The 17,349-nt window shown below is 37.1% G+C and overlaps 1 protein-coding gene across 7 annotated transcripts in view; it reads right to left on the minus strand.

The window, feature by feature from the left end:
• The window catches only part of NTNG1 (netrin G1), a 158,552-nt gene that overhangs the window by 30,850 nt on the left and 110,353 nt on the right, over positions 1 to 17,349 (minus strand). For 2 of the 7 annotated variants that reach the window (XM_054833880.1, XM_054833882.1), the window contains exons 6-8: positions 8,867 to 8,932; positions 6,918 to 6,977; positions 1,613 to 1,780 (exon numbers count right to left, since the gene is read on the minus strand). The exons of 2 other annotated variants lie outside the window; for them this stretch is intronic. In XM_054833880.1, coding sequence (XP_054689855.1) covers positions 1,613 to 1,780; positions 6,918 to 6,977; positions 8,867 to 8,932 — 294 coding nt within the window. The remainder of the gene's footprint in view (positions 1 to 1,612; positions 1,781 to 6,917; positions 6,978 to 8,866; positions 8,933 to 17,349) is intronic. 3 more of the 7 variants (XM_054833881.1, XM_054833883.1, XM_054833885.1) reach the window with 2 other exon arrangements.

The following is a 17,349-nucleotide window of genomic DNA, read 5'->3' on the forward strand; positions in this document are numbered from 1 at the left end:
AAATTTACTTATTTTTGACTCCTGGTTTATTAACTTCCTTGTCTTGTGTAGCTACAGCTGCTGTCTTAGCATTTTGGTGTACATGGGAAAACAATTAACTGAATGAGCTGATGAAAAATCCCAAGCAGAGTAATTTAGTGTCGTATTCATTAGGCCTATTTAGGCAGCTGAAATTATACAGCTCTGATGTCATACCAATGATGTCCATCATCCACATCAACCAAATATGAGGGACAGTGGGTTTTTTCCAAGAACATTTGATTGGGTTAATCTCTTCAGCACAGTCATAGAAAATCATGACTCACCTACTAAAATTCTTATTAGCTCAGACTAATTCATGTCAAAGGAGATCATGCATTTTCTGAATGTCTTGCCAAGCAAAGTTAAAAGAAGGACACGTGAAAAGCAGTGCGTGGATGGATCTGGGTGTTTATCACGAAATAAAATGTAAATCTGTCAAGCTGCAGGCTGAAACAAATAATAGCAACCTAAATAGTTTCTGGCTTGAATCTTAGCAATGGATTATAAATAATATTAAAATATAATTTATACACCCATAGTCTATTTTGGCATCAAAAAAAATCTTATAACTACTCTTTCTTTTTGCTTCCTGAAAAATGGAAAGAAAAAAAATTACAATGAAAATCCAGAATAGTTTCTATCGATGCTTATGTCTATAAGAAACATTATATAATAAATTTTCCACCTCTGTTATTAGAACAGTGCCTTGTGTGGCTACCTGTTAACTACAACTAGCAGTTGTATGAGGCTTACTTATTGACTACGTTCAATCTTCACCTAAAGTGTCCTAACTTTTGCTATAAACTGTCTGTGGTGACATGAGAACAATGCATATTCTTCTAGTGTGATAAAGATCTTCTCTTTTTTCCTAATATGCTTTTTTTATTATGTTCTGAAATTTTCTTTAATTCTGCGTTTTGGACATTTCTAGCAGATGCTAGGTCTAAGGCACTGTTTTCACCTAGGAATCCCTTTTCTAAATTGACATCATGTCAAACTGATTTGGCAAATTCTGCTCCTAACCACGTGGGCGTAATTTCAGTTTTTCCTTTCTAAGGAAAGGGGAGGTAACACTGCATCTACAGCCCTGTGCCTGGGAGCGGAATTAGCTGCAACATGTTTTGATGAAATTTAAAAGCGAATAAAAGGGGTTAATAAACACTACTCCCCATGTCCTATTGATGCAGCTGGCAACTTTTCAAGTCTCCAGGCAAGTATTCAAGACTCTGTACTAGTAATTCTGAAAGTTAGACTGGGAACAGGTATTGATGACTCAACCCTTCAGTTCTCACATGCGCAACTCCAGTGCGGCTCCCTCCTGCTGAAGGACAGCACCATCAGCTTCTCGGGGGCTTCCTGGGAAAGTTTTCCCAGGATCCTTAGCCAGAGAGGTTCATTGTCATATAGAGATTCAAAATACCTCCTTGGGGCTACAAGGGCAACAGAAATGGGGTGAAAAGTCTACACAGTTGTTCTTATCCATTGAAAAAGCTCATTCTGGCTGAACTGGCAAGTAAGCAGCAGCGGTCCCTAGCAGCTGCCAGTAGCTGAAAAGGCTGAGAAGAAAAGCCGCAGTTATCCCGGGACTGACCTATGCACACATTTTCATCGTCCAGCTCTGCAGAAGCATTTCTGAAGTAGCCCAGCCTGCATAACTCACAGTGCTGACCTCTAGTGTTGTGCTTACAGCTCACGCAAATGACCGTATTGAGCAGCTCGATGTAACTGCACCGGTTGGAGTGCCCGAAGCATTCGCAGTCTTTCAAGGAAGAACAGAAATGTATACAAAATGTATACAGCAGCAGAGTAATAGCACATTACATGCTTAGTAAAAATGAACCATGAATAGAAGTATGAATGAATGGCACATACATGTTAATCAATGTAACATGGACAACAGCAGATGTTTATCTGCAATGAAAGCGAAGTTTGTTTCAGGCAGGTTAGCGTGACCCGACGACCATGGCATGACATCGAAGGTTGGCTGTTGTTGGCAGACCTGATGGAACTGAAGCATTTGCAGTTGTAAACCTTTCAGGGGTACTGGAGGCTCAGTTTCGCTGATAGAAATGCACATCTTTTTGCACAGTTGAGATGAGTATAAATCAAGACATGGGAAAAACTTCCTCATATTAAATATATTAAACACAGTGGACAAAATTGTCAAACTTCATCATGCTTAAATCCACAACTATAAGTAAAATAAAAGCTTTGTTCTGACATAAATGGTGAGTATTCAAAAATACTACTGAACTCTGGGTACTGTAACTGGTAGGCACCTTGGGAACCTGACTGTTTTATTTCAAGACCAAACAAATCTCTAGTTTGACAATTTTGGCCAGCACCTCCTAAAACAACAGAGAAGAAAAGGAAAGAAGAGAGGTGCTATTTAAGAGCTACTTCTCCTGTACTTCTCAGGTAAGCATTAACCCATTTTTATATTCTGAGATGAAAAACAATTGGGTGAGAAAAGATCATAAAAATTCCGAAATGTGTACTGAAGAGAAAGCACGCTTACTGCAGCCATCTGAAATGCAGCTGGCATGACAGCCGCTTTTAAAAAACCCCTTCATTAAACAAAGAATGCTGGTGCCTTTTAGTCTTTAATCACAAGCGGTGCTTGGTTTTATGCAGAATAAGTCAAAACTAGAAATGTGTCAATATCATTACAGAAGGCACAGCTACGCTTTGTGTAGAAAGCGTGCGTAAGTCTGATCACTCAACTCAGATTATGAGCCCAGAATGAATGCGGGAAAGGTTATTAGGATGATCAGAGAAGTAGAGAGCCTATTTAAAAAGTGAAGATTAGGATAATTTGGCTTGTTTAGTCCAGGAAACTGAAGACGGGGGATACCACTGGGCTATAAATACATCAAGGAGATAGCCTTCTGCCATCCGCAGTGAATATCCACACTAATGGACAGCACTGGCACAAGAACAAATGGGTGTTAACTGGCCATTGAGAAATTTCAACTGGAAATTAGGAGATGGTATCTAGCCATTAGGGCACTGACATTCTCAAACACTCTTCCAATTTGTAGCAAAACCACTGATGCTTTAGAGATGTAGTTTATTAGCTGGTGAGAGAGAGTATGGTATGTTTCCTGCAGTAATGGAGTACTGGGTGCAGTAACTTGGACGGGCTTCAAGGGTTTGAAGTTAACTTAGCCTGTGTTAGATAAAGCCATAGCAGAGGGTGTAAAATGTTTCTGCACGTGACAGGGGTAAGTCCCCTGTGCTGCCCTTCCCACGGTACGCTGCTCATTATGCTGGGGCACCTAATGAGCCTGCTGATCCTTGGCATAGGGTGTCAGATACGGTATTTGTGTCTATCTGTATTTTTATGAAGAAATAGCGATAGTGCTATATGTTTATGAGTATGTTATGCACACCTAATACACATATGTTTCTTTGGCTGTTGTCTGATGTAGTACACTGTAAATAGCATCTTATACTGTACAATGCTTAGCACAACATATGTTTCAATGTTGAGAGCTGCCTTTCTGCTGCCAGGAAACATTAATTCAATTTACGTATACACACTTAGTTAACATATATGCATTCTTGTTCTTTTCAACGTTCTACTGCTAAACCGATGTTCAGCATTGGTTCACACCAGTCTGATAATTTTGATGCCTATAACTGCAGCAGTACAGTAAAACATTTGGTGTATCTGTCTCGGTACGTTACCACTTGACATAATTGAGGGGGGAGATGATAAAGTGTTAATGTTTGTTGTCTTTTCAGCTGGCCAGTATGATTCAGCATCTCAGCCAGCCACCCAGCAGCATTTCTTCCCTAGTATATCTGTCCTGCTCGAGTAAAAACTGTCTGTGTGGGGCAGAGACAACGGATCTAAAAGTAAAACGAGCACTAGCAAACAGGAGTCACAGGGAAAATTGTTACAACTGTAAGTTTTTTGTGTGTCTGATTTTTAATACAAGAAAGACTAGTTAGTGATAAGCAATCTGATCCTTCTGAATCTCACATTCAGAAGCAATGCTGTCTTAGTCTCTCTGACAAAGGACCTGTCTTCTGCTACCTTTAGACAATTTGTTTTGGTGAGGCTATACCGTACTGGGATGTTTGTCAAACTTGTGGCTAAACATAATCATGCTGTAGGTGAATTTAGAGGAAATAATTTACCTTGTTTTTTGAACCAGTAACAAGCAGCAGAACACTACATTTTTGTTTCAAAAATACACAGACTATAAAGAGGAACCAGTAAATCAGACTATGCTACATCATCTTTTTTGTTTAAACTAGCAGAAAGAAATTGAGAATATTCTGTGAATGAATGTCCACACTACTTCCACTCTGAACTTGTGATATGACCTTCAATGATATTACTACTACACACAATTAGCCGTTACAAAAGCACAGGAAACAAAGCTGCACATAAGTAATTCACTCTGTAACAAGGCTTGCTCCAAGTTGTGATTTGGACTGAAGAAACATCTAATAATTACGAACGACTTAGTTTGATGTACACACATGCTCCTAAACATATGCAGAAGGACTACTCAAGTTCAGATGTGGCTCATCAACATTAAAGGTAAACAATGAGACCAATTCTGATATTTGTTTGCATTCCTATACGTACTGCTCTTTTGTAACAACTTTGCTGTGTAAAAGAAAGCCTTTGTTTCAAAGTTAACTTAGACTAAGATATAGGAAAGCTCTAGGAATCTTGATCATCAGAGTGGTAAATGCTACATGGTATAGGGAAAAAAAATAGCTCAAAACCACTCTAACATCTGATCAAAGATTAGCAATGGTGCAAAGGAAGAAAAAAAGGTATGGCAAGTAACGATTAAATCAATTTTTTGCTAATTTTTGCTTCCCCCCCCTCCCCCCTATTTTCTAGTACAACAATATGAACTTATTTTGCTTACTGCTGTTGGCCTGATTGCTGAATCGTTTTTACATCCTTCTGTGCTATGTAAAGGGTCCTCATATGATTGAACTGGAATTATTTTCTCCACTGGCTACATGAGGCGCTACCCTAAACCAGTCAAACGCAACACGTAGAATGGCGTTCAGCATCACGCCAGCTGGGAAGCTAATACCTGTCAATGCTGAATGGCCTTTCCAGCTGGTGTGGTTCACCGGAACCAGCACACCAAGACCAGACAGTAGCCTGCTGATTGCACAGCTTAAGGTTTTTAGGCACATGTCTCTGGCTAGCAGCCCAACCACTTTCATGCACTGGCAAAGCCATGCAATCACTGAAAGAGATGGGGAAACTATCAAAATCAGGCTGCAAATGGTTTACCAACAATGAAACAGCATAAGCTTACAGTGCTAGAGAATGCTGCTCTCCGTTCTGAGTACCACGTGTCAGAAAAGACCCAGATAAACTGGAGACAGTTTAAAGCTGAATAACAGTAAGGAGCAAAGGTTTGGAAAATAAAACCTCAGAGGAGAGGTAAAGATAGCTTAATGTGAAGGAAAAAGAGAGGAGATAGCCATGTTAGATTTGGTAATTGTCTTTGGATTATTGAGGAATTGTCAAATCCCTTGCCAACTCACAGGATTGACTGTGTGAGCCTTTAAAGACTACTTCCAACACAATGATTCTATTGCAACAATCTTGATCCTGTTGTAGAAAGCACGTTAAAATTACCCATTGAAGGAGGCTCATAAAGAGGTTGATCATTTAATTGTTTTGTTTCTATACATGAAATACTTTTTTCCCCATTATAATGCTATGCATTTACACCTTTGAGATGACATACTATGTGCTGTGGAGACAAGGTTCAGCTGAAGCTTCAGCTGCGACCAGTAAAACATGAAACGTCATCACATGAAACAATGGTCAACACACATGGAAGGGAAGCATAACTTTTAAACTACGACAGGTAATGCATGAGACAGCTATCAGTCATCTTCTAATTAAAACCACAAAGAGTATTCCAAGAAAAGTGCATTCAGAAATCATTTAAATATTTTTTCTTTTTCATTTTCCAGTAACTCTGTGTTCCTCCTCTATACCCTAACAAAAGGCAAACAAAGGAGATTTCATTGTAACCTTAGAAATGACCTGCTTCATAACAAACAGCACGGCTTGTTATCATGATCTCATCAAATGGGTCAAACTAAGTTCAAACATTTGTTAATATCCCTATTCCTTGTTAATATGTATTTCATGAATAACGAGATATTCACAACAGCTACAGAAAGACAAAACATCTTTATACATACTCTTTACAGATAAATTGATGAGGGAGAACAATGATAAGATCTCAGGGTTCAGACTGTGAATGACAGATATGCAAATGAAACAGGCTGCCTGTAAGTCAGAGCCAATATTGGCATCCTTCATTATGCCCATATAATTCTATTACTTTGACAAAACACTGAAACATCTGTTCAAAATGCAATGCCTACACTCTGAATTTGCACAGTGTTACAATAAAATGAAGATGTAAGGCACACTTACAATGCATTAAAAGACAGAACTATGCATTATGCTCCATGGCATTTACAGATACTTCTGGAGGATATGGACAATGATGTTTAATGTATCGCTTGCCCTCAACTAATCTGCTTACGTATCCTCTTTTACAATTTATGCACATCAGTGAGGAAAACAAGACTCTAGCAAACATTTGCTTTCTAGGCAACAGTCTGAGTGGTCATATTCATACATTTAACTCCTTTAAAAACAAATGCCATGTCACTTTATATGCCAGCAGCAACTGTCTAAGAAGCAGATTTATTATTTTCTTTGCATGGCTTATGTTTATGTGACTTAATGCTTCTGTTGTTGTCAATGAAGATGCCTCACCAGTAAGCCAAAGGGTACACTTCACAGATATTCCAGATTCATACAGTGCAATGTTTTCACAACACAGAGCACTATGGAATCACTGTATGAATCCAAGAATTCCTACCTCTCTTGTGGTTTGCAACTTGAACAGAAGAAACAGTTGACATAGCTAATTTGGGAGCAACTGGACAGGTAATAAAATGAACAGTAAATTAGAAAAGGTATCATGTAGGAACAGATCAAAAGATTAAAATAAACTTCTTTATTTTCTAGCTTTTAAATTAACATTAACAATGGTTATTCTTTTGTAAGGAAAGGGTGAAAGTTAGGGAAAATAAGGTAGATACTACGAAGTATTGAATCACTTTTTGCTGTAATATCCAAGATAAAGACAGGGACTGTAATTCACGTTGACACACTTTGGTGGTTTCTCTCAACCCGTGACCAATGACTATATGGTAACCAGAGTGGTCTGCGAAGGGTTTTATTAAATTTACGTGCATATTTATTCTGTCCTAATAGCATAAACAAAGAAAACACAATAAAATAATATTAGGTATAGGCAGATTTCTGTAATTATTCTCTTCATACACTATCCTTGCTTGAAGTATTTACAATCAATGTTAAACGCTGTAACAATATGCTGCAAACACATAATCTGAATAGAAATGCTTTTAAGATTCTGTGTTTTGTGCTCCCTAACAAAATGTCAAAACTAAATTTACTAAAACTCTTATTTTTGGGGAAGAAACACTGAATATTTTTTTGCTGTTCAAGACTTATTTTGCAATGAAGTCTTAGATCACAAGCAGTAGAATTAAGCTATGAAATGCATTAGAAATGCTAAGTATCATTTCACTGAGAATGTTTTGATTTAAAATTCCTGTGGATAATGTAGGCTAATCCTTACAGAGAGCAGAGGAGCAGAGATCAATCTGGGGTTTTTTTGTTTGTTTAAGGAACACATGCAAAAGCTTGGAAAATGTAACATGGGCTAAATGAAGTTATTGGAATGCCAAGGAACACTTCGCCAGGGATATTTAATTTAAAATATAAGTGAATAATGCAAACTAAAGTACATTACTAATCCTTACAGACATCACAGATCAATTAGTATTTTCTACTTTGGGCACATAGTAACTTGCACATGTAACATGACAGACATTATACGTTTATGCGTATGTTTTGATTTGGTCATTGTGATCAATGGATTTAATTACAGCCCTTCCAATGTAATTCCCTAACAGCTTCCAAATACATGTTGTTTAGTTTAGTAGGTCTTTTCTAGATCACCTTTTCATTACTTTTATTCTCCAACTGTATGTGATATAGCACAGAAAGTATATCCTTTGTACAATCAAAGTAAGCCACGGGCCAGATTTCTGCAGGCATTTTTTTGGGAGCAAAAGGCAGTAAATAAGGAGAGCAAAAAGATGTTCATTTTTATAACGAACAATCGTTTTGAAATGTGAAGTACAGCTGAATACAACTTCAAATAACAAAGAACCTTACTTTTATTAGTCATCTTAAAAAGTTGTTGTGCCTCTTTCAACACTTATCATCATGCTGCAGTCTGTGAGTAATTTTTTGTGTGGCACTCAATTGCAGAAAGCTATGAGTCTCTCCTGCGGAGAGCTTGCTTGTATTGTGGACGGCATGCAAGCTGACAATACCTCTCAGCTCACTTGGGAAAACAAAGTGGAAACAAGACATTAAAAATGGGTTTGATGTAGACAATGATAATCTTTCTCACTCAAGGATCTTGAAACTTACTCAAAATAGAGACTGCTGTCTAAACTAGTCCAACGTTACCTAGGGCTTTCTGTGTATCAGTACGTGTAGCCTGTGCATCTGCTTTTCCAGACTTTTTGCAGTGATGATGTGCATAATCTGAGTGTTGGAAGACCTTTCAGGTAAGGTTTGTTTTATGATTATTTTCTCACAGAATAGCATTACTTAGCACCAGAAGAAAAATGCGTTTGATTATCATTGTTACTACTTTTGCCACCATGTGGGACTCCTCGAAAGCAATGTCAGTAATTTTAGACCACTAGGAATTTGACGGCATCCTACCTTGGTTTGGTTTAGAAACCTCAAGGGAAGAAATATTCGGCCATATCCTATCAAACTTTGGAGGATCTGCATGCATCAGGAAAAATCAGGTTTTGTTATTTACATCTGTGATACTGTTCTAAACAGGCAAGCATATGGACAAAGACATAGATTACAAACAGCCATTACTGGACTAGTCTAGGTTGCACTTGAACATTACACGACTCCACAGTGAACAAGAAAACAAGCAATTGATGATTCCCAAAACACCAAATGGACATAAAATACTGTGCATAACAATTTCTCTTCAGTGGTTTAAAATATAATTTTTCTTGATGAGAAGATATCCTAGACCAATATATGTGATTCTAACACCAGGAACAAAACAGGAACATATTCTGTTAAATCTGCTCTGTAGAGATAAAATGACATTATCAGACAAATATGGATTTCTTACCAAAGACATATATCTTACCGTAACATCCTGTTTTAGGGCCTTTTTGAGTGAATTCTATTTCTGTTATCCGAAGAAATATATTTACCAGTAGAGTGGGCCTTTTCTTTTGCTCTCACACTTTTGTGTGCTGTATCTATTTCCTATCACCTCTACTGATCTATTTTACAGCTTGATTTTTTTTTTTTGCAAGAACATTAAACGTCTACATTTCTTAAAGGTCCTACATAACGCGTTACCTACATGTAGAAGCATTTTGTCTCTCAGTGAAAGAATTAGCCGTGTCTCTTTAGAGCTTCATCTCCTTTGGTCAGTGTGCTTTGGGGCTGGAGGGGAGTGATAACCCTTAGCAGAATGGTGCTCAGTGTTGGAGCTGAGAGTAAATAAAGGGGACGGGGTTGCTGGAGGAGGAAAGGAAGCTTTTCTTTGGGCCCTGATCTGGGAAATGGTATTTATACTCTCCTTATTTTTCTGTTATAATCTTTTTTCCTAGGTTTGCACATCACATTTGGACCACATTTTTATCATCTTCTGTGAGTATTGCAGTGGTTGTGTCCTTTCTGAGCTGAACGGGATTTTCCTTAACAGTCACGTTAGCCCACGTAGCAGCGATATTAGTGGGGAGAGAGCTATTTCTTCGTTTCTACCTACAAGGAGCTCAGTTGGGTAGTGAATAGATTGCAGTTACCGTAACCTGGTTGGCATTCAGGGTCTAGGCTTATAGGTCTTTTGGAAGAAGGTGTGTTTCACTGTTATGTCCACCTTAGCGGAAGACCTGCAGGGATACTATGACAAAAGGACTGGGGCTTCAAACATCTGATGTGGAAGGAGGACATGATTTTTTTCCATAGTATCTTCTGACCCATTTGTCAAGGGTGAAGAGAAATGGGCTGGGTGGGGATGGTTGTCCCAAAAGTCCTTCCACATAGAAAACAAGGAAAGGATGATGACCTGCACTGTGCCATTCACTGTTAAGTAGTCTTCTGCAATTGAATCAGTCAAACTGTGATATAATCACATCATTACCTCATATTCTTGCATTTTGGTGCTTTTTCCTTATCAAGAACATGGAAGAAAGAAAAACTGAGTCAGTTCGGTAGATTCTCAAACAGTCTATGTATTGATCCAAAATAACCTGCCTCTACTGATCAGATCCACCAATTCACACACATAGGAAGTGCAAACGCAATAGAGTCTATGACAAAAGGTCTAAAAGCCATACTTACTGAGGTGGCATGATAACCCTAGCCCACTGAAAGACTCTAATTCCATGCACCTGAGATACCACCTTCCTCCTCCTCCTCCTGAAAAACTGACTGACTGATTATGATAAAGAAGTTTAAGCGCACACAGACAAATTACTTGCAGAGTTCATTCACTGTTAAAAGTTTTGGTAGTTTTAGGAACACTTAGGTTTGACCTGAAGATTTAAAAGGGACTGGACATTACAGAATACATATAAAAAGCAGGACCTTAAAAAGGAAAAGCAATCCTTATTGACTACATTGTCCTGCTGTCCCCTCAGCCTTTTTGTCTTTTAGCCATTGTGCAATATCAGGGTTCTTGGAGAAAACCTGTAAGATTTCAGACCGGAGCTTCCAATATCCTACTTCTGCACGCCTACTCCAAAAATTCACATGCATAATGGTCTTCAAGTGAAATGGCCTAGGAATTACCAGAAGCAAAAGTAATAGCATCAGAGCTTTGTAATGCCTTAGGACTAACCCTCTAGAATATCTGTCATTTAATAAACTTTAAGTCCTATATAAGAAATCAGGTATTTTCTATAATCTGATTCATATAATCAATAATATTTCATATATAATCCTCTGATGATTTCCCCAAGCAATCTCTTATCTTGTCCAAATAAAATCATTACTTGTATGACAGAAAAATCAGTGTCACATATTTCTTAGCAATCCTATAAATGCTATAGATCTGTGCTCCTTTTAGCAAACTGACTTAAAATGGAGGTTGTGACTTACTGCAAAATAATTAAAAATTCTCTGATCCTTTAAATTAGATTACATTGAGCTGAGTTTCTTAATGGACATCCAAAACAATAAAGAGTATATTTACAGTGCCTGAAGATTACTAATTAAGTATTTTTACTACTGATTATTACTAGTTATTAGTGATAATTATGACCATCTTAGAAGGGACTTTTGGATGTCATTTGTTCCACCCTTTGCTCACAGCAGGGTCAACTTCAGAGTTACATGAGGTTGTTCAGGGTCACATCCAGCTGAGCCTGGCTGCTGTCTTTGGTGTCTCTGGGCCGGTTGGTAATGTGGTTAATGTTTCTATTAGCTGCCTTTTTTTTTTTTTAATCTTTGGTAAAGATAATATTTTTTTCTTAAATCCTTATTCATGGAATGGATTATCATCAAGATTACAGGTTTCTTGATAAAGGCCTTTCTCCTTATCTTTGAAATTTTCTGGGGTTTTGTTTGGTTGGTTGGTTTTTTTAATGGAGACAATTTTAAATGCTTTATCTAAAAAGGTTTGTGAGACATCCAAGTCAAAGAACGTTGACTGTCATTCCCACAAGTATGTTGAGCAGATGAGTCATCCTTTGAACAGGCACTGGGAGGATTCATTTAGCAGCTAGTTATTCTTTTACAGCAACTTATGAAAATATTTCTAGTCCTCAGTGATTACCACTAAGGGTTTTATTTATAGAGAAGTTGACTAGATAAACTAAGCTTTTCCAGAACAGTTCCATGTATGGACAGTGTATTCTGTAATTAAGTAATTATTTGCCAGAATCATTAATGAATTTTGGTGTAGGTATTCTAGAAGATACATAAATCTACTGTAATATATTCTATGACACTTATTCTGGGCAAACAAGGCTATAGAAATGTGAAAAAGAGACACTAAAAATACATTTCAGTGTTATTATTTAAAAGTGAAGCTACTGTAGGCATCTTTAAGAGTAGAGATATGTGAGCTGTATGACTGAGCAGAAGATCAGATATGACATTTTAAATTTGCATTGGAAGTTTCTGCGGTTTTAGTTACTATTGTTCCAAAGCCAGTTATATGCAGACAACTGTTGGAAAAAAATCTTACTTTAATGAAGTAAGGAGAAACTGATTGCATGATATTTATTAGGTGTGTGATAATTTCGTGGTTTTTTTCTCCCAATCCTTTTTCTGGATACACAGTATTGGAACGACCTACGATATTAAACAAAGAAAACAGGTCTCAGCTATTCACTGGGACGGCAGTCTGCACCAGGGGCTACCTCATGGTTTCAGATTGGGGAAACAGTGGAAACGAACGAGTAGTTTCAGCCTGATTCCAACCAGACAGCTGCACATGAAAAAAACCCTGTTGTGATGTTGGCATAAATTAATCGGCACTTTGGTTTCTCACTCCAACAAAGTACTGAGCTGGCAGTAAAATTAAAATGTATTCCCATGGAGAGGGGCTATCCCTCCTCAGGGATGAAGAGCACAGGTGATGGAGTGTGTGAACACCACGGTGCTGCCTGGGCATCTGCGCTCTATGGCAGACTGGTGTATTTTCATCTCCTAAACTGCTTCTGCTGACCTGGTCCACAAACAAAGCATTTGCTGAAAATTACTACAAATGAATCAGTAAGTCTTAAATACTGGTCACTCTAAGGGCAGACAGGGAGCACTTGTGTCGACAACTATCATTACTTAGTTAATTTGTAATAACACTAACGAAACCCTAGTGAGAGACTCTGATTAAGATGTTTTTTAACTTTCCTTCAACTTTATTTAAAACACAAAAAAAGCAGTAAAAAAATTGTCAGTGTAAGCTTAATGATTCTAGTAGAAGTCCGTGTTTCTGGTCATAGAAAACTGGCCTTGCCACTGCCTGTTTTAAACCATGAATAGTTGAGAGTAAATATCTGTTTTAAAATATAGATGTCTGCTGAGCACAGTGGAGCTTTATGTATGACAGTGGGTTTAGTTATTAATGTTAGACCAAAAATTAGGAATAATAAAAACCAGTGCTCACTGAAATCAATGGCAGATTTAGTAACTGCTGGAATAATTGGGTGTGTTTATATCAGATCATATTCCATCACTTATTGCAACAATCACACTATCATTATTACAGCATTTCTATCTCGTAAGGTCTGTTTGAAGTCACGATAACCTACCCCACATAAAATTTGCCTTCCAGCACTTTCATAACGCTGCAAAATCTAACTCATCAAAAGGGAAGAAAAACTGATGAAAAAGGTTGGTTGGTTTTTTTTTTTTAATCACCCCTTTATTTTAATAATTTTTAAAAAAAAATACTTGGCCAAATGTTAGGCAATCTTTTTTGGAGCAATGTAGGAAGTTTCATACCTGTTCCTTTGAAGAAAGGAGAATTCTGCATAAATGTGAAGATGTGGTTGTTTTATGGCAGCTCCTCAGCCATAACAGCTTTTATAACTGTTGGAAGAATTTAAATGCAATTAGTCCTTTACATGTCCACTTGTTGTCTTAGAGTAAAAGAAAGTGATCTTTTTAGAGGCTTTAAAAAAAAAAAAAAATCCAATGATCCAGCTCTGGAAACTTTCAGATATCAGAAAAAAACCTACTGATTTTAACAAATGTGTTGGCTAATTCTCCAACTAATGACATCTGAGGGAGTATTCTTCAATTGTAAGCATTTCCACTAAAATATTTGCAAAAGTCCACAATGAATTCAAGTATTTTTGGAAGGAAATATTTAGGTACTTTCTCCTGACCAAAAAAAAAAGAAAAATTCTGTTGACAGGTTGCAGGGGTTGTTCCTTTTTATTTTGATTGATTTCTGCTTTTTCCTACAAAGATGCTGAAATTGGCTGGTCGACTGGGATTATTGTACAGGAATTCACAACTGATGAAGAACAGTAAATCAAGATTTTTTTTTTTTTTTAAATCAGAACGCTGATTTGGAAACCTTATTTTTCCCTCATACTCTACGAAATAAACTGATTACATGTCTAAGGTACAGAAAGAAAAAGAGAAGGTAAAATATAGAAGTGCATTTTTTGCTAGCAATTGCTCCCTGAGCTTTATAGATAATTAGATTTTTAAGTATCTTCATGGATCATGTCTGCTCTCTGTAAACTTCCCTGAGTAGCTGTTGCTAAACTTGCATATTGCAAGTGCAGTGTGTTCTGCACGGGTACCATGGTACACATTGGAATGTCAATACCTTATTTTCTATAGTGTCCTATTAATGGTTAAAGGAAAGATAACTGTGAACTAAGTAATTTCCACTATATTACAGCAAATAAAAAAAAGCACTGAAAAGACAATTTGACTGCTGCACTGTTTTTAACTAACCCAAGGTGATGAAGGTAAACTGGGATGAAGAATGAGTAACAATACTGAGCTGTAAGTGGCCATGTCTACTAGACTGGTGAGAATGGCTCTTCTTATCTGTTAAAATTGGTGGATCTGGCAAAACACCAACTGAAAGAAAGGCTCCCCCAAATCCCACCCCAACAACCGGTCAGTGCTCCCTGGAGCAGCCCTGGCAGTTTCTGGCCCTGCACTAGAAATCACTCTGCAGATGGTTTCTGCTCAGCGCTGAGCTCAGCGCAGGCACGCTGCTTACTGAACTTCAAGGGTGAATTCCTAGTTATACAGAAGAAAACTGTCTCTGTTATGAATCCTACCAGGTAAATAAATTACTCACAATGTCTTTGATTTAACAGATTCTTTCAGATCCAGTGTTCAAACGAGTGCATTGTACCACATAGGCTATCAGAATTTTCTTTCAGCCCAGTAACGTTGTCATGTAATGCTTAATCTAATTGTTAATGTGAAAAATTCTGAGTGCTTCAAAGCATTAAAGGAGAGAAAACAAATACTGTTACTGGCTTGATGATATAATCAGTTACTTAGATAAGGTGATTGCCTTAGACTAGGAGCCTGATTAACATTATTATTTATTAAAAAGTCAGATTTGGATAAAATTGAATTGAAATGAGAACATTTTGCTAGTATGTCCAAAATACTAGATATAGTCTGAAGACAATATTTACGTGCTCTAAGGAGATAAACATCTTAATGATCTCACAACAGTACAGCGCTCTCTGTAAAACTTGACCTCGAATAATAACAGAAAAGTAATGTCCAACCTAGTTATGCATGTTTATATCCTACTGGCATGTGTGGGTGTTGTGTACATACTCTAGGCCAGAGCTTGGCATTGTAATGGCTTTGATCCCATCACTGTAAATTTAATGAGAGAACTTCTCGTGTACCGCAAGGGGGCAAATACTTTGTGTTGTTATAAAAAAGAAAAAAAATCCACTAGTATTTGCTCTCATGACCTTTTAAGATATATATTTACCACCTAAAAATTTCATAATGAGTATGTAAAACAAATAAAGCTACACTCAACCTGACAATATTTTAGTTCCAGAAAAATACCTACTAGATCTTTCAAGGTTAAGAAAACAATAAAATATAAGAGTGCCCATTCAGTCTTTTTTTTTCCTTTTGTGTCTTGCATTTGTTATCATTAAAAAAAATTCTCCTCATCTGAAATTGGCTATAAAGAAGAACAAAAACCTGGAGAACAAAGCAGAAAATACCATTTGATTATTGTGATTGCATCTTGCACTTGGGTGCACGGTCTGTCTCTAAACTCTGACTCATCTGCCACCAGCAGGCTTTAAGGTGATAATCACCCACACAGAGCTATTTGCACATCATGTCTATCCTATCCTGTATCTAATTATACCCTTTATAACAAACTGTTTAGCATAATTAGTGGAGTTATGCTTTACAGGAATAAGGATAGAAGCTATAGTTTAGAAAAGTCAACTTTTTGGAGGCATACATGTACAGATCAGTAACTTTGGTATTTGGTCACAATAATGAACGTTTTGATGCATTAGTCTGTGTAAAATTGTACAATCATTATTTTAGCAAGTAAAATAAGGTAGCTTTCAGAATATTTACATACTGTATATAAGCATTGCTTACAATTATGAAATGGTTTTGGGACTCATTAATTGCTAACACTTTCATCACCAGTATTTTTCCAGACATGGCTGAAAAATGCTGGAAGGGCCATCATTGGAATCAAGAATGCTGGAAATGACCAGAGAACCTATTATTCAACTGATAGACAACAGCAGGTACAAATGACCTTAATGGGAAAGCTCTGATTTTTTTTTTCTTTCTTTTTCTTCTAGATGATCAGAAAGGATGTTTACTTAATGACCACTCTTTCTTTGTGTTCAAACTTTAATGATGAGCTGCTTTAATACAAGATCCTTTGAGGTAAAAAAGGAATAGAGAATGATACATATATGTGCACACAGGTAAATATATTTTATTTTTCTTTGCTTGCTTTCACTGCAGTCTTAAAAGTGTTAAATGAACATCGCTTGCAGTGGCATCTTCTTTGTATGCTGGCAGTTTAGTCTTCATAACCACCTGCCCCAACCCCATCCTCCTTATTTACTAGGAAAAGCTTGAAGCACACACAAAAGCTAATCCCACTCCCCGCCTCCCCCCTTAGTGTTTGCTGCCAGGCAAAATAAAACCCAAACTGTATCTCCTGAGAGTAACTCCCTGTCCCCAGATGGGGAAAAACTCTGCTGATATGAACACAAACATTGTATTAGCATAGACAAAAGAAGAAATCATGCAGAATCCATTAAAGCAGCCACAACTAATTAATCTTGTTTGTTTTTATGCGTTAATTGTACTTCTGTTAAATTCTCTTAGAGACCAGGATAAATTTATGGGTTCTATCCTTGTTTAACGATAATTCTGCTATTTCTATTTTATAGGAAAGATGTTCAGAACATTGTGCAAGTAGAACTATTTTCCCCCTGAGCTATTTAAGAAAAAACACATGAAAAAAACAAGCAGAGTATCAGTATTTACTTGTGCTCACAAAGAGATGCTCGTGTTTTATCCTTTCCAGGTAGGCAAAGAAATTTGTTGAATTCTACCACATATTATTCCAAGGCATTTACAGCAGATTAAAGATAAAGCATAGACTTGCAGAAACTCTTGTATTTCCTATGGAATGTTAAACAAAATTTTCTCCATTTGTAATAGATAAA

The sequence above is a fragment of the Grus americana genome, chromosome 8 (assembly GCF_028858705.1).
Source record: "Grus americana isolate bGruAme1 chromosome 8, bGruAme1.mat, whole genome shotgun sequence".
NCBI lineage: Eukaryota > Metazoa > Chordata > Aves > Gruiformes > Gruidae > Grus > Grus americana.